The 25,726-nt window shown below is 40.6% G+C and overlaps 1 protein-coding gene across 3 annotated transcripts; it reads right to left on the reverse strand.

Annotated features, from left to right (window-relative positions):
* Positions 1-440: 440 nt before the first annotated feature.
* On the reverse strand, positions 441-25,015 carry znf574 (zinc finger protein 574). 3 transcript variants are annotated; one of them, XM_038711028.1, is made up of 11 exons: positions 24,934-25,015; positions 21,381-21,538; positions 20,714-20,779; positions 10,686-11,847; positions 10,358-10,575; positions 9,861-10,040; positions 9,488-9,582; positions 6,450-6,544; positions 4,353-4,501; positions 3,781-4,068; positions 441-1,475 (listed from the first exon to the last, which is right to left on the reverse strand). In XM_038711028.1, exons 1-11 carry the CDS (start codon positions 24,944-24,946, stop codon positions 885-887), a joined length of 3,015 nt encoding a protein of 1,004 aa, XP_038566956.1. In that variant the 5' UTR covers positions 24,947-25,015; the 3' UTR covers positions 441-884. The 3 variants fall into 3 exon arrangements, with proteins under 3 accessions (XP_038566956.1, XP_038566959.1, XP_038566957.1); XM_038711031.1 differs by lacking the exon at positions 20,714-20,779 and having other exon boundaries at positions 10,686-11,844; XM_038711029.1 differs by lacking the exon at positions 20,714-20,779.
* Positions 25,016-25,726: the final 711 nt, after the last annotated feature.

Consider the following 25,726-nt stretch of genomic DNA (forward strand, 5'->3'; position numbering starts at 1 on the left):
ATTTTTGATAACTATACAGCAAGTGCTGGATAATTTCATTGCACTACTTGCCACTGCATAATGCTGTACTTCAGCTAAATCATCATAGATCTTGCCGTATCCCTGTTATTATTGTATTTAATTACAGCACAAAACCAATCAATAACATAATGTCTTACAAATTGCTCGAACATTAGGGTTGATCTATACACACACACATCTACTCCGTCCTGCCTTCCACTAACATTAGTGTACATGTGACAGAGAGAAACAGAGCGGTTTGAAAAGCTTTACACTGACTTGTGCTGAGTGGGTCTGTATATTTCATAGCAGAAAACCTCATTTTGTTTGTCAAAAGACACAAGTGGCAATTTACAGCAGGACCTATAAAGTCAATCCCATCTGATGGGATGGGAGCAATGCCCTCCTGTCATCCACCTTATAAAATGATGGACACTGACCAGTATGAAAACTGAAGAGTTTTATTATAAAGAAAGCAGAAGACATTTCATGGGCCACTACTGGTCTTTCCCCTAATAAATAGGGGCTATAAATACACCACGTCTGTATACAATCGAGGGCCAATTTTGTAACCCGTTTTTCAATCAGTTTGAAAGACTAATTTAAAGGTACATTCTGTTTTCCTGCGAGTTTTATCTGTGTAGTAGCCTTTAAGCCATTAGTTTTGCTCTGATTCAACAATGTTATTAAATAAAAAATATATATATTACTACACAGGATGGATATTTTGTTGAAACGGACTTAAAACTAAAACTATATACATATAAAGGTAATAACTGTATATCCTGCATTTATCAAACTCCATCAACAGTCCATATTCTCCACTAATCTTTCAGTCTTTCTCTACTTTGTTGTCCTTCACACAATTGTTTTTTAATCAGCCTTCACACAGTTTCTTCCACAATGAACTCAATGGCATGCTGTGGCGACTGGCTTGTCTCCACCATGGTAATTTCATTTCCATCCATGGTGATCGTGGGAACAGTAATGGTCCGAGATCCCAGAACAGAGGAGGGCAGGATGACGACCTGTGAAGTGCCTTCCATGCCGCTGAGCTGATCAGACGGGATCATGACCGTTTCAGTGCCTCCTTCGCCCCCCTGCAGCACATAGATGGTCTGCACTGAGCCAGAATCAGCCTCCCCTGTGGTGGCCAAAGAAGACAGCACCTTGCCCCCCTCCAGCACCTTGGCGACATGGGCAGCCTCAGCTGCCTGCTCAGCGGTCTCCAGAGGCAGGTCTCCATGTAGCCGGATGTGTTTATCCAGGTTGGAGCGAGAGCGGAAGGCAGCGGGGCAGTGGGTACAGGGGTAGGGCTTCTCCCCACTGTGGGTGCGGGCATGCTCAGTGAGTCGGGCGGCCACACTGAAACTCTTGCCGCAAATCCAGCAGCAGAAAGGCCGCAGGCCGCTGTGGATGCGCTCATGGTCCTGCAGATGGGGCAGCTGGCGGAAGCGCTTGCCACATGTGGTGCACTGGTGGAGGGATGGAGGAGAATGGGGGAGTGGACAAAATAAATATTTTTTAAAAAAGGTAAGAGGGTAGCAAGACAATACAGCTACATTCACAACAGTGCCAGTGCACAAACTTGACAAAAATTTTCTGAGCCCTTTCTTTATATTGTTCTGCAGGTCTGCTCTGCAGCACTTCTGGCTGGGGTAGATGAAGCGCAGAGAGAACAGGGTATGTAGGAAGACAGATACAAAGCAATAAAAACAGTTTGTTACACTGCAACTAAAAAAAAGTCAATCAATTAATCTGCTGGTTATTTTCACACATCATACAACTGATTAACTTGTTTAATATATAAAATATCAGAAAACTGTTAAAAAAAAAGGCACATTACAATAACCTGAACCTTAAAGTGATGTCTTCAAATGTCTTGTTTTGATGTACCAACAGCCCAGAGCCCAAAGATATTAAGTATGCTCTTGTAGAAAACCAGCAAATATTTACATTTGAAAAGCTGGAACCAAAGAATATTTTGCATTTTTCCTGAATAAATGATTTACGCAACTGATCAGAATATCTGGTAATTAAAATTCTGCTGATCAACTAATCGATTAATCGTTCCAGGTCTACGAGTGTGTAGGGTAGTACGATCAACTGAACAGCTGACACCAGAAAGAAATGTAACCAGTGAGCTGACAGCTAAACAATATCTAAATAATGTTTTCACATCAACAATTCCACAGCTGTACCTTTGCTGACACCCTAACATTCGCTCTCCGCTTGCTACCACCTGAGTGCAGACAATGAACGACAACTAGATACCTGATTAAACCTGAAGCACTACAAAAGAATGACTTCTTTGTGCTTTGTTTTGATTCCTACTGGGGACACTCAGATTGAAACTGTAATCCCTGTTGTCAGTTTTGCAGTTTCAGTATGTTTGTGAGATACATTCTAATAAAATTACCTTTCCTGTTGAGTTTGCTCTTTATATAGCCAGAGTATATAGATATTCCTTCAGCAACGCACCGTATATTTGATTTAAATTAAAATTCATCACCATAACTGCCTGTGTGTTTGAGGACCAATGCTCCTTGAACCTCAGTCCTTAGCGTGCCTGATAGATACGGCTCAAAGCAAAGCCACAAACATTAAATCAATTTCTACAGTCCGACGTGCTGTGATGGGCTTGGGTGGGTCCATAGTTGATGTCCTGCCTTGTCACCAGAGCAGCAGAGAGGGAGAGAGAGAGTCCCAGAATAGTAACAGGCACAGAGGGGAGCTGACAGGTCCTAACTCAACCCTGCCATTAATCACAGGTACACAGGGAGGGAGGAAACACCCACAGGACACACACTGCACAAATGGCCGTGGTCCAGAAGCGTAGAGATGACCATGGGGTGTGAGACGGTGCTGGATTTGAAATTCAGGTGTTTAAGGGTTTGAAAGACTTGTATGAAAAGCACAAAATATTGGTGATGCACGATATTGGATTTTGGCCGATATTCGATATGTTAAAACTAATTTTGGCCGATGCCGATATTTACATCTTATTTTTATCTTTTTTTATTTCTCTGAAGAGAACACTAAGTCTCTCCTGTACTACTTTTACCCTATATTACTCTCATTTGTTGTAGAAACATATATTAAACAAGACAAATAACATTTGATTCTATCAAAAATGTATCATTTTATAATTCACCCCTGAAAACTAAGTCATTATTTCACTTGGGAGATGATTACATGCCACATTTTAATGTGAAACCGTAACAACCAAGCTGAATATATTTTCTGAGCTACAAACAGCACTGTAGGTGCCTCAGTCCTTAGGATGCGCTTTAAAGCATAACAAACAAGACTGAAAAAAACTTGCGCTAATGGAGGAGATCACGTCTGCTGCTGTGGCTGTAGAGCTAATATCTATTGTCAGCTGTTCACACTGTTCCAGCAAACTCCTCAGCATGTAAAATATATTCTTTTAGAGGAGAGATGGCATGTTGGGAGTGCTTAAAATGTCCTACAATCTTCCTCCTGTTTGTAACGTGATGAATAAAAAAAAACTTCTGTTATTTAGTATTAAATGTGCCCGGGGATGAACTGTTTATTACCAGGCTGCAGTGTCTGGCAGTGTTAACTGAATTAATGTGCGATACAATAATCGTTGGTGTTAATTAATTAATGCGTTAAGGCGATAATAATGCACTAACGTTCCCAGCCCTAATTATATCAGATCGATAATTATCGTGCATCCCTACAAAATATGATTCAGAAGGTTGAGAGAAATTTCCTTTTTATGCAAACACAGACACACACCAACACCCTTCTTACCTCAAAGGGCCGCTCATCAGTATGTGTCCTCATGTGGACCTGGAAGGTGGAATTGTAGGAAAATTCCTTGTGGCAAATCTGACAGCGGAAGCGAGGTCGGTTTTTGGACTTGCTGAGCGTTCCTTGGAAATGGGCCAGCACATGCTCCTCCAGGGCACTGTTGGAGGTAAATCGGCGGCGGCATGGCCTCACTGGGCATTTGAGAGGTGTCTGGCCCGTGTGGGATAATCGATGGAGGTCGAGGCCCTCCTGGGTCATGCAACGGTGACCGCATAGGTCACACTCAATCTGAGGGAGGAATGAAAAGGAGGAGGGACACGATGGGAGGGAGACAAACCGGAAAGCGAGGGGATGGAGAACAGACAGAGGAGGGCAATTAATGAAAAGAGAAAAGGTCGGTGTCTTCGTGGTCTAACTGAGACGTAACCACGTCACAGTTTGATTATGACTGGGGACCTTTGTTAGATGTCACCCCCCTTCACTAACCCCACATTTAAGTCAGCTACCTAATAAAGGCAAAATGCCAAAAACCAAAAATAGAAAACTCATTTATGATTTTGAGTACTCCCAACCTGTCCAGTGCATCGTCCCCGGCCCTGACCACGTCCACGACCAGTATTCTTCTCCTCCTCTGTTGTAGGGCAACGCTGCATGTGGATTTCCAGTACTGATTGGTTCACAAACTGGGATGAACAGTGAGGACACGTCGCCGGCTGCTTGTCTGCAATGGAACAGTGTCAAGTTTTAAACAGGTGGTCATACGCTGTCTTCCTACTACAAGCAGCTCTCATGCCATGCTAATATTGATTGCGAGCCATCATGCCAACAACCATGTACTGACAAGTGGCATAATGGCTGGTGATGGGCAATGGTGCCCAAACACTGTGTCCAAAAAAGACTGAGCCTGTGGTTGCTTTTACTGTAAAAACACAAGGAGAGTTGGACCCAACAGATGTATGCTACAAGATCTAAGGAATGTACTTTTATGTTACTTGTGTTGTAGATTGTGGTAAAGCAATAGGCCTCTAGACCTTTTCCATGTCGCAGTCGGAAAAACAGGTGTCAATAATTAAATGAATGATGGCTGAATGCTATTTAGCTGCTTCAGTTTCCGGGTCCTGGTAGTGTACACTCCCTGTCACGGCTTACTAGGACACTTGAATAGAACAAAGTTATCATTGATGTTATTAGTAACACTAATAGAGTGCTTTTTTCTGCAATAATCAAAATGTCTGCTGTGAAAAAAGGCCTACTGGTCAGTTAATGTTTTAGTCAACTGAGTCAAAAATTTATCTGAAGACGTTTGCTGGTTCTACCTTTTCAAATGTAATGATTTGCTGCTTTTTTCTGTTTTGTATAATAATAATAATAAAAACATATTTTAGACTGTTGGTCAGATACAACAACAATTGTTAAGATGTCACCTCAGGCTCTAGGAAACTGTAATTGGCATTTTTTCACATTTTGGAGACAAATCAATTTATCAATACACTGTCAATCACTGACAGATTAAGTAATCATTATTCGTAGCACCCTAATAAACAATTATATTCATTATCAATTGATCTAACCGGTTAGTCTCTCGATTAAATGATTGGTGGTTAGGTCTGTGAAAGGTCTAGCAAATAAGTACCGATCGTAAATTCCCGGAGTCCAACGTGACCAAAACCTAAAAATATTAATTTTACAGTGATACAAAACATAGAAAAGAAGCAAATCCTCACAACAGAGAATCCAGATCCAGGAAATTACTAATCGATGGTCAAAATTGCTGCGGATTAATATTCCATCAGTCAGTTAATCAACTGATCAACTCATGATAATCTCAGCTCTAATCATCTAGTGCCCAAGTTTTATTTTGGCAAAGCAAACCGCACTCTCACTGGGTTGCTCTTTAAAACCCAGAAGTGAAATCATGGCCACTGATTCATTCGGTTCATCAACTTGTCCATAGGTTGCCATGCCAACATCTTGCAATCTGCTAAGCATCTGTACTGTCTATCCCAGTGGGGGCGATCCACTCTGCTCCCCACTGGGACCCTTTAATTAAACCTTTAATAAGTATATTCACAGCCTATGGCCCTGGACTGATCAATGGATCAATCTCTCCAATAATCTCTCTCAGGAGTCACATACTTCCAACCGCTACTAATGAGGATGACTTTCCAACACCCCCCCAATACATTTAACTCCACCTTCCTCCTCCTCTTGCACATGGGACACAGATCAATGGAAAGTCATTGACCTAATGCGTCGGAGGAACAATGCACATATTACATGGATGTACTGTATGTTTGTAAATAAACAAGATAGGCCACCCAAGCGGGATGATGGAGGCATTTTTTATAACTTTACATTAATCAAATTGCATGCGGTACTGTTAAGAAAATCATATCTAATTGGTTTTCATTAAAAGCTGACACAGATCCTTGCAACTGATTTCCTATGTTCCACAACCGCACTTGGTCTCATCCTCAATCTTGAATGTTATCACACAGATAAATAGACGGAAAAGTTGATTAGAGATATAAGAGAGGAAATGGTCGCACAGTGAAAGGATTTGACATGTGTAAAATATATTTTATGTTTTTGTTATTCCAGGTTGCTCCTGCTAACCATAAAAACATGTGGGTGAACAATATACGCGGGGCTGAGCCCTGAACTCTCACCTTGGTGAGTGAGCGAGTGCAGGTCCAGGTCTTTCCTGCGTTTGAAGGCCTCTCCACATTCGGGGCAAGGGAATGGATGGCTGGTGTGGAGCAGTCTGTTACAAACACAAGAACACATTTTGTTTATAACTATTTTGCATAATATTGACAATTATAAGTTAATCTACAGAGAGTTTAACATGGAAACAACTCATAGGAACAAGCAATAGACAATTACATGAAATAATTATGTATAAGATGCAAGTATAAAGACTCATAAAAATTGTAATAAAGAGGGGATGGGGAGTCATACTTTGGTTTTAATCTGCCACTCTATATGTGACTTGTAGGAGGATTACCAGCAAGTATGTGCTTAGCTGTGCTTCAGGTTAAATAAGGGGTATTAGCTGAGCATATAAAGGCTAGAGATAAAAGAACAGCAACAAATTGGGAGGAGTCAGAGTTAGGACATGAAAGACTATATTTATCCATTGCATAACGTTACGCTGGATATAGCCTTAGGGGAGGAGAGAAGTGTTAGGATGTATTCACCTAATGCTGCATCAGGCCCGATTTCACAACATGGAACAAAAATAAAATGCTGGTTCTTTGGGCAGCTTCTCATAATCAGAACAAACACAGATGCTGTTGAAGTTCAGGAAACACAATGATCCACTAAATATTGCATACTTACAAGTAAGTATACTGTATACATTATGTATATCATAATGCCACAGGTAGTGTTACAACAAATGTACTTAACTACACAAGTCACTTAAAGTAAAGCAGGATGCTAGAGGTGATGTGCAAGGTCATTTCTGTTCCCAGTTACATAGAAAATAGTAATCAATATTTCAGGGACAGCTGACCCTGAGGCAGCTTGGAGCATTAAAATTTCAGTCAGGGTCGCTTCTTCTAGGCAGATGTTCTTTAATGAGTATAGGTGACGTACGTACAATATTAGTACAACAAGTAGGTAATATGCTGACTAGAGGCTAAAATAGTACGATGATTAATCAATTTGTTGATGGACCTAAAATGAATGAGCAACAGTTTTGATAATCACTGAACTGTTTACACCATTTTATGAGCAAAAATGCCAAACATTTGCCGGTTCCATCTTCTCAAATATTAAGATGCTCCTTTTCCTCATCTTCTAATGCCGCATTCAGACCAACCGCAAATTTTCGCCTCGCGACTCTTTCCTTGCATCAGTACATTCGCTGCAAGTGTTCACACACAACGCGAGAAGCCGATTTTAACACGATATGGTGAATAAACACAACTCGCCTTTACTACAACTGTATGAACCCAAAGTAAACATTTTGCTGTGATTAAATAGCAATAATCGGATTAAACTGATGCCGAAATAACAACAACATGATGCAGATTTGTTAAACATATGAATTCATGCTTTGTCAGGTCTGTCAGCAAGACAGCAGGACAACAACTTCTAAAATGTTTGTTTTCTGAATGGAATTTGGATCGATCAGGGCTATGCTATGCTAACTTGGTCACAGTAAAGTACAATGATAGCTGGAATAAAGTTACAGACACATGTTTTCTGAAATCATCAGGTAGTTCAACCTCCTCGCGTTGCTCCCTGCTCCTCTCCCCCATGTTTAGCAGCTCTCAGCTGGCCAGATTTTCAATCCGCCGCTCTGCCCGGTCCTCTCCACACAACGCTCTGAAGCCTCGGTGACGTACGGACACTCTCAACACTGAGGCTATCGCGACTCAGCATCATGCGACTTCTTCGCTTGAGTTGAATTCCTTCGCGTTGCCTTTACGTCGCCGGCCCCGCCCCCTTCGCACCGCCCAACAGAAAATCGCATCTCTACGTGTCTTTGCATTGACTTTGTAAGTAAACTCACCGCCCCAAACGCTCGCTTCGCTTTTGGTCTGAAAGCACCGTAAGGCCCCATGTCCACCAAAGCTTTTTTTTGCCAGCTGAAAACAGCATCTGCTGCTCTGAAAACGGCCAGCAGGGAGCGCTAGCGGGCGTTATTGAGGCGCAGCGTTTTTTCCAACTGCTTTGGTTGCTATGATACATTTGTTGCAAGTAGTTCTACCTAACTTTACTGGATGTAAAAATGTCAACACAGAGTAGAGTCCTTGCTCTGCATGAAGTGAAGGCTGAAGCAGGTAGAGAGAGAGGACGGTATGTGGGTTCATGAGATTTTGTGGGCGAGGAAAACATCTTGGCGAGTACCACCGTTTAGTCCAAGAGCCGAGGTTGGAAGAAGCCCGGTTCCAGGATAGTAACCGTTGCTATGTTGTGGTATTTGTCCCGCCCCTCCTCTACTGTGCAGCATTTTTCCCAAAATTCAACTCTCGGCGCCCGGGAAAAAACGCTCAGCGCCCAGCGTGGAAAAGATGCTCAGCGGTCATGCTCCTATTGGAATGAATAGAAAAAAACGCTTTGGTGGACACGGGCCCTAAGATAGGAAACTGAATATCTTTGTTTTGCTGAAGTTCTACTCTTGACCTTGGAAATAAGCAAAACAATCATAACTCAAAGTTACCTTCAATGTGATGTCACAATGTGACATTCAGTGTGCTATAGCAAAAGCCAATACAACACACACACACACACACAGTATATCCTCTCCCTGTTCCTCAACCAGGTAGGACAGGACCAGGCTCTTCCCCTTTCCTGGCTTGTTATCGTTATCATCTTAATTTACTGGGCCTCTGTCTGTCAATCATATGGGGCTGAGGCTCAAGGGCACCCACACATCTCAGTCAGCGTGTTTGCTACACAGCTTAAAGGTCTTGCTCTGTAGTCGGACACGGCTCAGCTACTACAGCTCCTGGCGAGGGGTAGGAGGTTTATCTAAATCCTGTCCGGGGTTCTGTTTGAAACAGTAATTCGACTGCATTTACACAGTAAACAGGGTTGGAAATGATTGAATATCTCTATGGAAATCCAGAAGGTTAGTGGTAGTTAGAGTTGAATATAGTGTAATGGAAGTAGTTAGAGGGTTGTAGGCATTTCCACCAACACTCCCGCAAATAAAGAATGCTGAATAACTAATGAAGTGTTATTGTGTTATTACTTGTGATGGTTAAGCTGATCCTCCGTGTTGAAGCGCGAAGGGCAGTGAGGACAAGGGAAGAGATGAGCAGCTCCCTCACTGTCCAAAGTACAAACCTGTATTGAGGGACACAACAGTCAAAGTCAATAAAAAACAATTTCACGGCAAGTCATCTACCAATAATGTCTTAAATTATGAAAGATAACATGTTAAAATAAAAACCCATCACTTCAAAAGTGACACCTACAAACAAAATGACTGCTGACCTCCAAGTTAATTTCACATTGCACATAAAGTTTAGTTAATATTCTAAATTGAATGCAGCTTATTTATTTATTTTATATTTTATATGTGAGCTTTTGGACTTGATCTAATTTAATAAGGAGAGCGGTACCGGTTTGCGTCCACGCTTGCGCCGAGGCAGGGCTGATGAGTGAATGCGTTGGTGTCTTTTCAGGGTGGCTGCCTGGGAGAAGTTTTTGCCACAATCGTCGCAGCTGAAGGGCTTGTTGCCCGTGTGGCTCATGCTGTGGCGCAGCAGGCTCTGGGAGTTAGTGAAGGACTTTGTGCACACCTTCACAACAACAATAATCAGGATTAGTGCCATAGTTGTATTTACAACATTTTTAAGTACCTCTTGTAAGGGAATAAATAAAGTTGCATATGGCTGTTTGCTCATATTATACTATTCAAACCAAGTTCCCTTGTGCAGCGACACTGGAGAATGTGTCAAATATAATGAGGTTGAAAGATCAAATTATGTCTACTTCAAACCCAACCCGTTTCAAAAGCATTACATCATCACATCAATGTCTGCCATATGACATAAATGGCATTCACATCAAAGAAAACTATCCCTCAGGCAGATTTTAATTCAACTGTGATTGGCACCTTGCACGTGAAGAGCTTTTCCCCGGTGTGGCTGTAGACATGGGTGCGGAGGAAGACGCGTCGGGTGAAGGTTTTGCCACAGTAGGGGCAAACATGGGGTAGTGGCGTGCGGGCCCAGTCCTGCAGTAGTTTGGCAGGTGGAGGGTGGTTGGTGTTGTCTGAGTCTGCTGCAGTGCTGCTGCCTTCTGATTCCTCTCTGGTGCCTGAGCCCTTGTTTCCTGGAAAGATTTATAAAAAAATAAAAAGTTAATTGAGGACTAAACCATCTACATGCAACAAATGCCTTATTTTGTCCCCTCAAATGGGCAAAACTAACACTTTCATTTACCTTTTAGCGCACTGACACCGCTCAGGATCCTGAAAGAGGGCTTACTTCTCTTAGAAAGGGGTGAACCTGATTCACTAGCAGAGGCAGGTGGGGAAAGCAGCCGTTTCGAGCTCTGTGGAGTATCTTGAGGTTTAGTGACGGCTGTTTCATCACCAGTTTCAGCTGCATCTGCCACCTCTGTCCCTGATGAGAAGCGGTGCTGCCGGCGATGGTACAGGTACTGGGTGGTGTTCATAAAGCCCTCCCCACAATGGGGGCAACTGTGTAGTGGCTTTTTCAGGTCATGCTTCTGCTTACGATGGGTGACCAGCTCTTCCTCATCGCTGAAGCTCTGCCCACACTGGGTGCACATGAACAACTCTGGATGTGTGAAACTGTAGCTGGCACTAGTGGTGGGGGGAGTGGCATCCTGTCCCTGCTCGCCAGTCCCATTGCTCTGAGTAAAAACTTCCTCTGATGTCTCTTCAGGAACCACTAGCATTTTTTCCTCGCCTTTCTGCCGGTGCTGCTTGCGGTGGTAGAGAAATAGGGTGGTATTTAGAAAGCTCTCCCCACACACAGCGCAGCGGTGCAGAGCTTCCTCAAAGCCGTGTTGGGTCTTGCGGTGTGCCACGAGTTCAGACACCAGGCCAAAGCACGAGCCACAATCCACACACAATAGCACTGGTTCGGGCTTAGGCTTTTTGTTTGCGCCTCTCTTCCTGGGAGATGAATCCTCTAGGTTAGAGGTTGAAGGGGCCACCTCAGAAACAGCAGGATCAGAACTCTGAGCTGAAGATGTATCTGTGACCTGCTGCCTCTCTTCCTCTGCTACGAATTCCTCTGGTTCTGGCTTTTTGCTAATTTCACTCTGCGACAGGGAAGAATTATCTGGATTTACAGTTGAATCGGAGCTCTGAGTTGAAGCAGTCTCTGGCTCAAGTTCTGGATCAGGTTTGGACTTGGTCCCGGAAGCAGACTGCTGACATGTCTCTTCTTTACGGTGTTGCTGCCAAAGGTCCAGGCTCTTGAAAAGTTCATCACAATCCCCACACTGGTAGAGGATTCTGGGCTGGTCTGTAGCCTGCTTGAGTTCACTCTTCAAAGGTTGCTCAGAGGAGTGTTCTGCATGAGCTTGGATCTCTGGGTGTGCAACTGTCCTTGATATATTTATTACCTGCTGCTGCAAAGACAAGGGAGGGGGAAAAAAAAGAAAAAATAAGAGATTATCCTCAATGTTTCACTTCACTGTGTATTTATATACACAACAGAAAAACCTCCTTGTACTACTAATTCAACCAGCAGTGTTTTTATTTTATTCTTTCTGGCACATGACGGATGAGAATTCAGTGTTGGGGTACTAAGGTCAATTAGAGCAGCATGTGTTTATGGCCAAAGTTCCTCAGAGAGCTCCAGACAGCCCAGATAAGGCCTCAGCCTGGCCGATAACTATCAAAAGCCCATCAGGGTTGAATAGGTCACTCCACAGGGTTTTACATTTTCTCCCTCAATCTATCCAGATGATAAAAACAGAACATCGAGGTCGAGGAAAAAGATGTCTGAAACTGTCTCAATCATGACAGGTTAATATGTCTCACATGCTTTAATGATCTATGGGCTTTTGTTTCAGCATTCATTCAGTATGTGAATACTGAAGACCACCCCCACATGTGGTTTGGTTGATTCAATAGCATTTCGATTGCATTAACATACATTTTTCTTATGCACTGAGCTCAACATTTATTGTGAGTTCTAAACCAAATGTATTTTTCATTATTCAAGAATGTCATTGCAGAAATACCCCTAAATTATTGTGATATTGTTTTAGGTTCCATCACGCACCCCTATGCTAGTGTATCTGAAATTGAAATGGGCACAATTCATGGTATTCATAGTAAAATGTAAGTGGATGACTTAAATTGTTTTGGGTTTTTTTAATTATAATTAAATGCGTCAATCAAAGGAATCCAAATTTCCCTCGGACGATGTCTACAATGAAACATCAGGATGGACAATGTCATCAGGTGCGCGGGCGCGCTTGGGGGGCAGCAGTCGTCTCATGTGTTCTCGCGCAGACTTCACTCGGTAAAAAAAAAAAAAAAAAAAATTAACTTACGTCACAAGTCACGGTGGATATTTTACGCACGACCAGGTAAAGCAGTAGGGAACACACAGGGTGCAGATGTTGGTTTAAGTTGTTTGATAGGCTACGTCATTAATAAGCCGACGTGCAGCTCACCTGCTGCCGTGATAACTGATCGCGGGAGGAAATATACTGAAAAAAGACGAGTTGTCAGTCTTTTAGGTGACTTTATAAAAACATACTGCTGATGGAGAAAATGGAGCAGAGGGGGGCGAGAGAGAAAGCGGGGCGAGCCGGGGTGTTTACCTGACATGTAGGTGTGTGTGAGTGTGTCAGAGTGTAGGGAGAAGAGAATTCCGTGGCAGGTGCAAAGCATAGGCTACTTAAAAACAATGATAAGAATGTTTGTGGTCATTAAAACCTGCTTTCACAGGGTGTTATAATGTGAAAATTTGAGATTTTCTTTTTGCTGGGGGGGCGGGGGTTTTACAATCACGATGCCGGCTCAACGTCATGATGTCTGTCAGCCATCGCCAATGGACGATGGCATCGTCTATCGGCCCAACCCTAGTCAATCGTGAACAATAATGAGATAAAACGTTACACATTATGCTAAAACATTATGTCACAGGTGAGGAACAAGTTACTTTCAGTTACAGTTACTGTCTGTGGTGAGAATCCTAAATTTCTTGCCGAAATGGCACATTTTCCATTAAGGTGGTACAGAATTTAACTTTGTTAGCTCTAAGGCCTGCTCTGACAAAAAGCTATTTTGTCTACATTACTCAAGCCTGTAATGGAACAGAAAGCCAGGATTAGTCTAAATCAAGATTTATGTTTTGAACTCGCATGGAATGTAAAGAATGTTTTTTTAATCTTCTGTAGTACAGCTCTACACAATGGAGTACTCGTGTTATCTCAGATAGAATGAGTTCTTTGTACAATCTAAACAGGACATAATCTCAGTCTGGAGGCTCCAAAAAAAAAAAAAAAACATTATTCCTGCACATGTACAGTAAATTAATCTTCCTCCACAGCTCAAGCATGCACAAAACCAGCAACATTCCCAAATACAGTACAAAAGAACAGCCGCAAGCAATAGTGGTCAATCAGCCCATCTCTGCCACTAAACTGGAGATAGGGTTCCACATTATTAAAAATCATGAGAAAGTAATATCAGCAGGAACATATTTGAAGAAAAAAAAGCTTGTATATCCTGTGGTCATAGCAGTAATGTAATATGTGAACAACGGCTCAACAAAAATGACTCACTCGAATGACTGTACCAAGCAATGCTGGAGGTTTCATATGTGAAAAGGGCTGTTATAAAGACTTACATATCTATATCAAACATCACTAGTCTTCTTTTGTGATTCTTCTGACAAGTAAGAAGGCCTTTACCTCAATATGGCTCGCATCCTCTTAAACCTCTAAATGTTAGAAATGTTTCATATCAGTGGTGTGTATTTTTAGTATATAGTATTTTCCATGTTTATTTCATAGTCCCTTCATTTTTATTATGAGTGAGGCTTTTATTTGGAATTTTTGAAAATGCTTTGTATGTCATGACATACTAGGCATATATATACACAAAAGATACAAGTTGCAAGCCACAAGAGTGACATTATACTTTTTACAAAAGGCAAACAATGACTGAAGTCTTTTTTACCCGTGTGATAAGGTGATTTATGCATTTTGTTTAGATTTGCAATTGATACTGAATTACATAACAGCTTTTGTGACAATATGTATCTAGATGACTACCCAAAATTATTATAGCATGACTGTGTATTGTTAATTGGTGTTGAAGCTTCAGTAGAGGATGAAACAAAAAAAACAAACACATTCACATAGTAGACACCCCAACTTTATCCTACAAGCTTTGCCTGCACTGCCCATTTACCAACTGACCTCACTAAACATTTGGACATGTTAATTTAAAGCTGAATAAACATGCCATGGTACAGGCACTACTAGTTGTCTCTTTATTTGATTTATCTATTGCACAAGTTGTGGCGTTCATCCCTTCCTTACGTTTTGCTGTTGATTACAATTACTGAAATGACAAAAAGGGCATCACCTACTATGCAATGGCTATTGTTTGACTTAATGAGCATTATCAGTCAGAAAGGTCAGAGCACTGAGAGTGAATAGCAGAACATACACTTCAAGTAAACTATGCATAAGGTGCCAGTCTTCAAGATATAACACTTGACCATGCAGCTGATGCATTACAATTTTTAAAACTACAAGAAATTGAAGGATTTAGGCTTTCAGGGAGCAACCCTAGTCAATTTCCTCTAAAGCCTCTAATGGTGCCATATGTGAAGCGCACATTTTCATGTATATTGATAAGGAAGTTGGCAGATGCGGCAGGAGTCACACCATCTAAAAGGAAATCCGACGAAGGGGTAAATTTGTTTAGTGAAAGCAGGGTGAGCTTCTGATGAACCAAATCACTGAAATGGCAAACTTTGACTTGTTCGGTGGACAGTTTTGAGGAGACATTTTTGTTCTCCTTTAAAGCTTGAGTCTCTCACTTCCAGATACAGGGGACATATCTTAAGTTACACAGTCTCAAATTTACCAAGCAACCCCATTTCTTATCATTATAGTTACCTGAATTCCCCCACTCATCTGAGAAATGTTGAAAACATTTGTTAAAAGAGCTCCTTGTGTCCATTTGAGACATAAAAAGCCTTTGGTTTATAGCAATGTCATACAATATACACAGAAATTATGATAATTTAACTAATGAAGTGGGGCTGCTTCCAATAAACCGGATTATGGAAAAGTGGAGGCCAGGAAGCCATAAGGTACCCAGGTTTTATAGTGTTTCTCCAGCTGTTTCATGTATGAGAAGGCCAATGAGAGATTCATCAGGAGAAAGTATGGCACTGACTGATGCATTCCTCATGCTCTTCTCCCTGCTGGCGACTCAGGATGCAATTTGTCTGTCATGAGTGTCACTGCTTTATGGATGTGTGTTGAAGACTGTAAGGATGGAAGTCTGGGCACAAGCTCAGACAGCCATGCCCTACTGCTAAACGAGGGCCAATGACTTGCTTTTAACCCCAAGGGCTTTCTGAAGTTGTCATGGGAATGCCAAAAGATAAAAGTGCCAGTTGCACCAAGACTCAGCTCAATATGTCAAAGTTAAACAGAATAACTCGCTGCATTATACAACTTTCAAACTTTGCAATTCAAATAGCGCCTTCGTAGAACTCAGAATTAATAGAGCTCAGCATTTTGATGAAATACATCCCAAAGAATATATTCTAAACAGGACACAATTTAAAAAAATACTGAATAAATGCAAAAATCCACAGGCCTCTCAATTTCACTGAGCCAAAACAATAGAAACACAACTGAATTTACATAGAGAAGCATACATTTAGTACACAGAGGGAAAACACAAAATGAAAAGATGAAGAAAATTAATTTTTCCCCTCATTCTCTTGAAAACAAATTGTTCATTATTATTGGAGCATGAGGAACATTCTGGTGATTCAGCAGGCCATGCCGGATACCATGTAAATACGGCATCCTGGCCTCAATCTGACTTGCGACCTTTATCATGCCTTTCCCTCCTGCACTCAATCAGACAGTGTTTTATCAAATGAACGCCCCAAAACAATGCAGTGGTGGCTTATATTTCAACTATGTTGCTATTGTACTGAAACATGTTACCAAAAACAACATCTCCATTAAGCGAGCCTATACTGTCTGTCCGGACTTAAAACACACACACACACACACTTTCAGAACAAAGCTCAACCAACAACTCTGAAATGGCTGATATATGCCAGAGGAGAGCTTATTCAAAATACAAAAGATGCACTGTCACATATTCTAAAATTTCCATAAATCGATAATCAATCCACTTTTAACACTGCAACATTTTTGCCTGTTACACCTGTTCGCCTCACTAGTGACTCATTACTGATAAACAACTAATGTGTTATTTCGCCATTACTCCAGACAGTAAGCAGTTCCAGGTAGCGCTTGAGTACTTACAAAAACTGGTGAATAATCTGCAGGCATTACTACACCATTGCCAATTTATCAGGATGAAAGCTAGAGGTCTAACAGATGGACTGGTGTACTGACTGAGTGACTGATATTTGTCTTAAATAAGACTACCGGTATAATGTATGCACAATTGCACATGTTCCAGTAACAATAAAAAAAGGATGCAAGCCCAACACATTATATGTAATGTCGAAATCTAGTGAACACACACAAAAAAATTGCCTTTTAAAAATGTATGGTTTATAACTCCTAAAACATATAATCATGTGAATGCTTATGATTCTTTTTGTTTTTAATGTTATTTTAGATCATTTTGGAAACTCACGTGTTTATGCATCTCAACTGAATATTGTCTATACTCTTTTGTAGCACGGTATAGTAGTCTTTGCCTGTTGATTGTATTTATGGTTGTAACAATGTTTCAAGGTTCAGTGTGTAAGTTTTAGTGGCATCTAGTTGTAAACGATGCGAATTGCAACCAATTGCTCACTGTGCATTCACTTGCTCCTCGGACGGAATAAGTACTTTATAATAAATGTATTAATTCTAACGGCAATTGTAAATTCAGCAGTACAAAAAACTAACTTTGTACCTTTTCTTCATGAGGTTGTACATCAGTTTAATTTCTAAATCCAACAACAAAAAGGCTTTGAAAACTGTCAACTTACTGTCTTATTTTAAAATCTTTATAAAAATATAGACTACCCCTGGCAAAGTTTTTATTATTTGTGTCTTCTTTTATATTTGTATACCGTTTTATATACTTCTGTATGTACCCTGTACACTTTATTCCTCTTTTTGCAATAAAGATTTAAGGAGAGCGGAAAACAATCAGATTATTCCGACACATCAATGCACCAGTCACCGCTCTCCGCTTTGTGAAGTAGTTTGTATTTGGGATACTGTAGAAACATGTCGAGGTTCATATAAGGGGACCCGCGGTGTATGTAGATAGAAATGGCTCATTTTAAGGTTATAAAAACATAACGGCTCATTATGTAAGGTCTTACTTAATACACCACTGAAAACATAGTTATTTACACTGAACAAAATTATAAACGCAACACTTTTGTTTCCCCCCCATTCATTATGAGCTGAACTCAAAGACCTAAGACTTTCTCTATGTACACAAAAGCAATGTTTCTCTCAAATATTGTTCACTGCATGCTCGTCGTCCTCATCGGGGTCTCAAGTGGCCTTTTATTATGGCCAGGCACACCTGTGCAATACCCATGCTGTATGATCAGCATCTTGATATGCCACATCTGTGAGGTGGATGGATTATCTCGGCAAAGGAGAAGTACTCACTAACACAGGCTTTGACAGATTTGTGAACAATATTTGAGAAAAATAGGCCTTTTGTGTACATAGAGAAAGTCTTAGATCTTTGAGTTCAGCTCAGTGTTTATAAGCGTTTATAATAAGGGTGCTCCGATCGATTGGTCTCCAATCATAATCAGCAGATAATGGCTTTAACTAGTTTGATCGGTGGCCGCTAAAAATGCCGATAAGAAAAGCCGATCAGATTATGCAATACTCGCCAGACAAATTTTCACTACGCTGTTTGAGCGGTTTTCAAAGCTAGCTAGCACCAAAGTCCTTCTCAGACAAGAAGGGATTAAAGTGCCCACATAATCATTTACAATTAGAGTTGAGCAGCAATCAGACGAGTGGAGCAACACGCAGGAGTGATCATGTGAAACTGTCGCAGCTGTGCTCATCTCACTCACACGCCACCCGCAACTGGAGTTTAACAGACACATCAGGCAGAGAGAGAGACTGATCCTTCAGTGTGAGTTTCCTGATGCAAAGAGTGGTGCCACTCAATCAGCTGACTGCCTCTCTCTCTCTGTTTTCATTACAAAAACGGAGACCTTTTGCTACGTTTCTGCCTCCCGTCCAGATTAAAACGGTGAATCAGAAGATGTTTGTGTGTCATCGTTTTATAAAGTCCTCTATCTCCGTTTTCAGACACTCACATTTGGCTTTGTGAGTCGGTCTTATCAGTCATGCAAAGCAAAAATATGATGCTTTACAGAGTTTTAGTATTTTTATTAAAACATAAGTACTGTGTAAATAACACTTAACAGTTAGCCTAGCCTACTGTGCATGCTGCTGTATTTACTTTGCGACAACTCCCAGTCTGTTTTCCACTGCCGTCTCTCGTACTCCCGTGTTACTTTCAGTAACAGTTCAATTCATGCTTACACTGGCACGCGCATGCCCAGTGTAGCTACCTGAACGGCCGACAGAGATCAACTCTGATACGCAGCTGAAACGCTGCTGTGGACGGAGAAGATCGTTTTCGTTATAAAACTGTTTTAAAAACGTAGCAGTGTGGATGTAGCCTCACATTACCCCACTCCTCTCTCTAATCCTCTCATGTCAACCCTCCCGTTTTCCCCGAGGTTCTCCCGTATTTTTCCGTTCTCACCCGGTATCCACCCATTAAATGTTTCCCCGTAAATCTCCCGTATTTATAACCTTTATGAAATCAAACAAAAACCTTCTGGTCGTATTTAAAGTGTTTGCTACTCTCCCTCTGGTAAAGTCGGTGGCAGCATGTAAAATATGTAGACTGTGCTTTTTGCACAATAAAAAATGAAAACAATCCACTGAAATGATATAAGGCCTATAGCCTACTAATGGCAAACCATATGAAATTATAATGAATGTAGTAGCCTATGTAATATTAACAATTGACTGTATAATATGGAATTTACATTGTAGCCTATTTATTTAAATCTTCCTTATTCTCTGTAGCTCTTCTCCCTCTCTCTGCTCCTCTCTCTCCCCACTAAAGCCCACAGAACCTGCCTGAGCTTTCCAGAACAAAAAGCAGCTACTTCAGAGTTTATCATCGACTCATGATGCCTGTGCTCCTTTATCTCCTAAATATTTTGGCTACAGCCTTTTTTGTTGCAGTTTTTATGGTTGTAGTAAATTTATAAAGATGCTGTTCGTTCAGTTTTCGTAGTTTATTCCACAGTAAAGCTATATTTGTTAAGCTATAAGATGTTCACAGTAACCAGGCAAAGGCTGCTATGGTTTAAGTCTCTAACACAGATTGAGTGGAATTTGTTGCCCATGTTTCCTGGCAATAAAATAAACAGTTGTCAATTCATGATACTTTATCATCTGTTAACTTTAACACCTCTAGTTTATAATTTTGTTTATAATTTTGTTCAGTGTATATTAATTGCATTTCTGTTAATAGATCCTCCTAAAACTACATACTGACCCTTTAATTCTGCCCTTTTGGCCAGATTTCTTTTAAAGAAGAGTGGGCATACCTACCTTCATGAAGGTTAAAATTAGGGCTGCACGATTAAGGCAAATTAAGTCAAACATGTCGTGCTACAACTATCCATGGGTAATCAACAAGAATAGCCCAAACTGATATTATTATTTTTTTTTTATTATTATTTAGTACGATTTAAGGGTTGTTGGATACATGGAGTTTCATCAGTTCCCAAAGTGTGATGGGATGTACTTCATCCATTTATCATACAACCAAAGCAGGCCCCACTACTCGCCTACCACAACCTGAAAATGAGTGCTGCCATTTTGGTTGCTTGATAAACTAATCAAATGCACCCCTTTCCAGACCTGCCTGTAAACATGTCATGCATACAATGCAGCTACTGACGTTCAGTTACATGAGGCGGCTTCTGAGTGCGTGTATTCCCGTCATCAGCAGCACCTTGTCCCAGTGCTGGTTAAAATTTACTATCACTGGGCTGTTCCATGCGCTAATGTACACGCACACACAAAAATGATCTCCATCTGTATATACCAGGCCTGTTTATCTTCCACCACGCAGATTAAGCATACATTTGAACATTGTTAGAAATGGTAGATTACATGTAAATAACACAACTACGACACACAAGGCCATTTGTTTATTAAGAAGCATGTTGTTTTTCCCAAATACCTCTCCACTTGTCCATGCTGGTGTCAGATTCGAATACCAGCTGATTTCTGGAGGGTTGGCACAGGGCTGAACCAAGTGTGGTAGAAAGTAGAAGAAGATAAACTTTTTAAGGACCCAAATGTATCTGGTGAAATTTCTGTCTTTTTTTCATACTGCTATATATATATATGGCAAAAAAAATAAATAAAAAGAGATATTGCAATATCATTTATTCCCAATATCGTGCAGCCCTAAAATGTTCAGTTTTGTTGAAACAGCTGAAGTTTGGGGTGCTTTTGAACTGTATTGCTTTAAACTGGCAGTTGTTTCTGTTATTTTGTCTACACCATTAAAATCAATGAAGGTAGCCTAAATAAAAATATGACATCAGTGTCAGAGTAAATTATTACAAACAACTCAATGTTAAGTGCTCTGATCAGGGTTACTATTACTATGATGGGTAGCATAGCACTGTCAATTTATGACTAAAGTTACTCTTCAATGTCATTCTCCAGAGCTATTTCAGAAGCTTTTATGTGATCACACTGCTGGTCATGTCAGGCCACACCATCACAATATTCAGTTCTATTCCTATCTCTATTATCAGTTCTATTCTATTCCACTCAAAAACACCCGAAGCACAATCATATGATAAAAAGGGGAAAGGGTTGACTGTGCCATTATTTACCCGAGTCTGTAGCAATGGAACATTGACAGGGATGGTTCCAGATGTGTCGGGCTGTTCATCCTCAGCAGTGCACGTCAACTGGTGCTCAAGTACCTCTTCCAGGGTGTTAAACTCCTGGTAGCAGGGGAAGCACATGTACACAGACGAACTCTCCATGGCTGCCAGGGGATTAGAAATCAAAATCATTTCATAAGAAACGTAGCAATGCAAAACTGATTTGGATAAAAGATGAAACGGTTCACAAAACTCAGCACACTTAAAATATGAAAGTAATATCACAATGTGAGCCTTATACAGATGCCTACCCACCAGTACATTACATCTGAAGTTGGGTTGTGAACATTGCCCTCTCCTGATGAAAAGACATCCCTGCATATATTATCAAGACAACAGCTTGAACTCATGTGCCAGAAGGCTAACTCTGGGGTTGCCAAGATGACTCACCATGCGCTGAGCCAAGGCTAATTGTTATTTTGACCATGCAGGTTGCTGCTCAGGTAGTGACCCTGCCAAGTCTTTCTCTCTGCCATCTCATGGGCCAAGCTTAGCTCCAACATCAATTAGATATTTGCTGTAATTGGACCCAGTGCAGTCTAGCTCATGCTGCTTCTGAATTTAACTATAATCAAAACACAATCCTTCCAACTCGCTGGATACAAATCAGACCTCATACTGCAGCAGCAGAGATCTTACCTTACAAATCAAAAGAAACCCACTGAAAGACACACATCTTACCTTTGAAAGATACCAATGTGACACAGCCTCTAGTTGATAATTTTAATTAGCAGGTAAGGCCATTACTTAAGGGATACGCTGCTTTTTTATTTTCATATTGCCTACAGAAGATGTAAATCTTTGAAAATGGGTCAAAAATTCTTCGTAATGTCACAGATAGTGTTGTAGTACTCAAGACCGGTCTTGGCATCGAGACCGGTCTCGGACTCGACCACATTTGTACTCGGTCTAGTCTCGGTGTCGAACATAGAGGACTCTGGATTTTATTTCAAGACCAGTCAAGACCATAACTTTGGGAATATCATTAAATTGCTTTTGCATTGTCTGATTAAAGGTTTTCTTATCTTATTAATTTGTTAACATCCTAACTTTGATTGGATGTTAAACTTATTGCTTCAAATGCCAATAACCCTAATTGAAAATCCCTAATTAATATTACAGTATTACGGCCCCCCCTTCACACACACACTCCAAGAAAGTGAATGAGGGAGACAGCAGAAGCTGTGGCTGTCTGAGAGCAAGAGGATATGTCAGCAAAATCTTCTTAATAACATTTAGCTACCTAAGCTACAAAGAGTTAATCTGTCACACAGCAACCTGAAGAAAACACACTGCAATCTGTAAATTCTACTGTGCAAGTGACTAATTTAGTTAACATATTGGGGGAAGTAGCTTATGTAGTTAGTTTGTTAGAGACTGAGGACAGAGCATGTGGGGAAAACTTGTTCCTAAAATCATTTTTGCTTGTGATAAACAATGTTGAGACATGCCACATTAAAGCTATGTAGCTAATGTGTTAGTTAAGTTACATCATCGTTAGCTACTTGACAGCTGCATACAGCGCCCAACATTAAAGCTACGCTCCGTTATAACGGTCCCTCATATGGGTGAGAGAGCTAGCCAAGAGATGTGACAGCAGAGAGTGAAGACAGAGTAACGCGCCAACACTTCTATGATATATGTACATATTAAATAGGTTGCTCTGTATGGCCATAAGCACTTGGCACTTTACTCACTTAAGAGAGCTAATTTTGAGTTTGAATACACAGCTGCAGATCAAAAACAAATGATCAAATATAGAATAAAGTTACAAGAGTCACCCAGAAAGCCTCATGCTTTCACAAAAAACTGTATTGTATAATCAATCAATAATGATAATTATAGTGATATAATCTTACTCTAACAATATAAAAATGTTAAATAAATGTTTGATTTAATTAATTTGAATAACAAATGAATCGGCACTTTTTTTATTAGGATATTTTGTTGAGGAAAAGCGACTGAAAAAAGATTTTTCTTAAATTTAACTCATGCATTTTTGTTGAAAAAAGATTTTATAATAATAGTTTAAATATTCTACCTAAGATTTGTAAAGTGATCCACTGATTGGCATCAAGTGTTTGTTGTGACCATAAAGAATAGTTTAAAACCACAATTAACAACAACAATGATATTACATTTATTGTATAACTTATACCAAATTATATGAATTTTTTTAATGGTGATTTGTATGTGGGTGTTTTAATGGGAATGTGGATCTTTGAGATCAATTTGAGAAGTACCTATGATCTTGTTCCACATTTTATTGTGTGTCATGTAATGCGGGGAACTGGTCTTAATCTTGACTGGGTCTCACACTCCCTCGGTCTTGGTCTCGACTTGGTCTCACCCCCTAAAAGTCTTGGTCTTGTCTTGACTACAACACTAATGTCACAATAGCTTTGCTTATTGACGTGTTTAATGACACAGCGTAATAGACTTTGTCAGGCATTTGCTACACAGACAATATGTGTCAGTGGGAGATATTTACTGTTGGTTTTGGTCAGGTGGACCTGTTTATAGTAAGAGAAAAATAGATATAACCAGAGTTATCATTTAAACAGCCAATTATTATTAATAATAATGTCCCACTGCCGCCTGTTGGGATGTCTAGTCTGCTTGCATCATTCCTTTCAGCAGAAACTACACTGTCCTGGCACGGATGGTAAGATACAAACCACTGGGTTTCTGCAACACTGTCCATCTCAGCCTGGCAGTAACGTTAAACAATCAGATGCTAGGTGGTGTTCATCTGCTTTTACACTCCCATCACTGGTAGCAGTTTCCTCATTATAATTTGCCTTTATTAGTAAGCCATGTGGTGGATGACTAGCCAACACGTATGAATGTTTAACGTTACTGCGGGGACAATGTCATTCCAAAGTTGATTCACAAAGAGACACAGGAGGACACAACTACCAATAAAACGTATTTCATGCAAAGGCCGGCTAATACCAAGACTCGTGTTATCTCCTTTGACAGTTTGTTTTTGGAGGGGGGGGGGGTGTCTGTCCCGAGCTAGCACGAACGACAGATCCACAGCTAACGGTTAGCAGTTGGCTAGTAAGCCGTCTTATCTCTGATCAGTGCTGGGCTGCTAAAATGCAACGATGGCCATCTTTCTAGCAACATGGCTAACGTGTCCCTGGCGTGGTAGCTAGCTATTTTTGCTAGCTTGGAAGCTAATTTAAACAACCGTCTTATTATTCCTTGATAGCGGGCGTCGAAGACAAATCAGCTAGCGACTAAAACCCCTTTACCGCTTGGACCAGTGGTGCTTTTACTTTGAGGTACCAAGGAGAAGAAGAAGAAGAAGAAAAGACCGAAGAAGGAGGGCGGGATACGCTTCTTCGGTGGTATAATGGCGGCGACAGACTAAAAGTTAACATTAGCTGTCTCCCCCCGTCGAAATCCTCCATACATAAATATCAGTGTGCAATATGTCGCCGAAAAAGTAGCATTCATATGAAATAAGTTAAATTAATTCAACATAACTCACCTTCCTCAGACATTACCGGTGGAGGAAATGGGACAACTTCAGTTTTTTCTGCATGTTAGAAGGCTCGATCTGATTGGCTGTATCAGTCACTTCATACACCAATAGTGTTCGACTACACATAACACTGAGGGAGTTTGTAGTCCAAATGCGCGCCAGGCCCAGGACTGCAGCAGGATCAGTCAGATATACTAGTACTGAACTGTGCAGTTTGAGATACTTGTACTTTGAGAATTTAATATTTCCATCTTCTACTACTCTGTACTTATACTCCATACATTGCAGTTACAAGTTTGCAGATAAAGGTCCAACACATACATAGGCTATGACAAGATATGATGCCTTGTTGTAAATTAAACTCCAGCAGCTACAATATTAATTAATGAATTAATTAATATGCATCTTAATGCAACAGTAAAAATGATCCAATAATGTATACAATACTCTACTGTACTACTTTTACATTTGATACTCCAAGTGCATTTTACTTGAAATACCTTAAAGCAGTGTGCGCTGCTGTTTTCTGTGCTTATCTTAATAATAAGAAATAATAGTTGACAAAGCACTCCCTACTCAAGGTCGACTTACTAGCTTTTTTCCATAGCTTTGAACTATATCACAAGGTCTTCATCAGTCAATTAGGGTTTGCTCACTTGTCATGGAGACAAATCTGGTGACATGCAAGCTCAGCAGTTCTTATGATTCAGTTCACACTTCTATGTCCAGATAAAGCGCTAGTAAGTGGCCTGTCAGTCAGTGTTGTTTTGTCAAACTACAATTTCCAATGTCAAGGATA

The sequence above is a fragment of the Micropterus salmoides genome, unplaced genomic scaffold (genome assembly GCF_014851395.1).
Source record: "Micropterus salmoides isolate LMB-PRFRI ecotype aquatic unplaced genomic scaffold, ASM1485139v1 Ms_hic_scaffold_11, whole genome shotgun sequence".
NCBI lineage: Eukaryota > Metazoa > Chordata > Actinopteri > Centrarchiformes > Centrarchidae > Micropterus > Micropterus salmoides.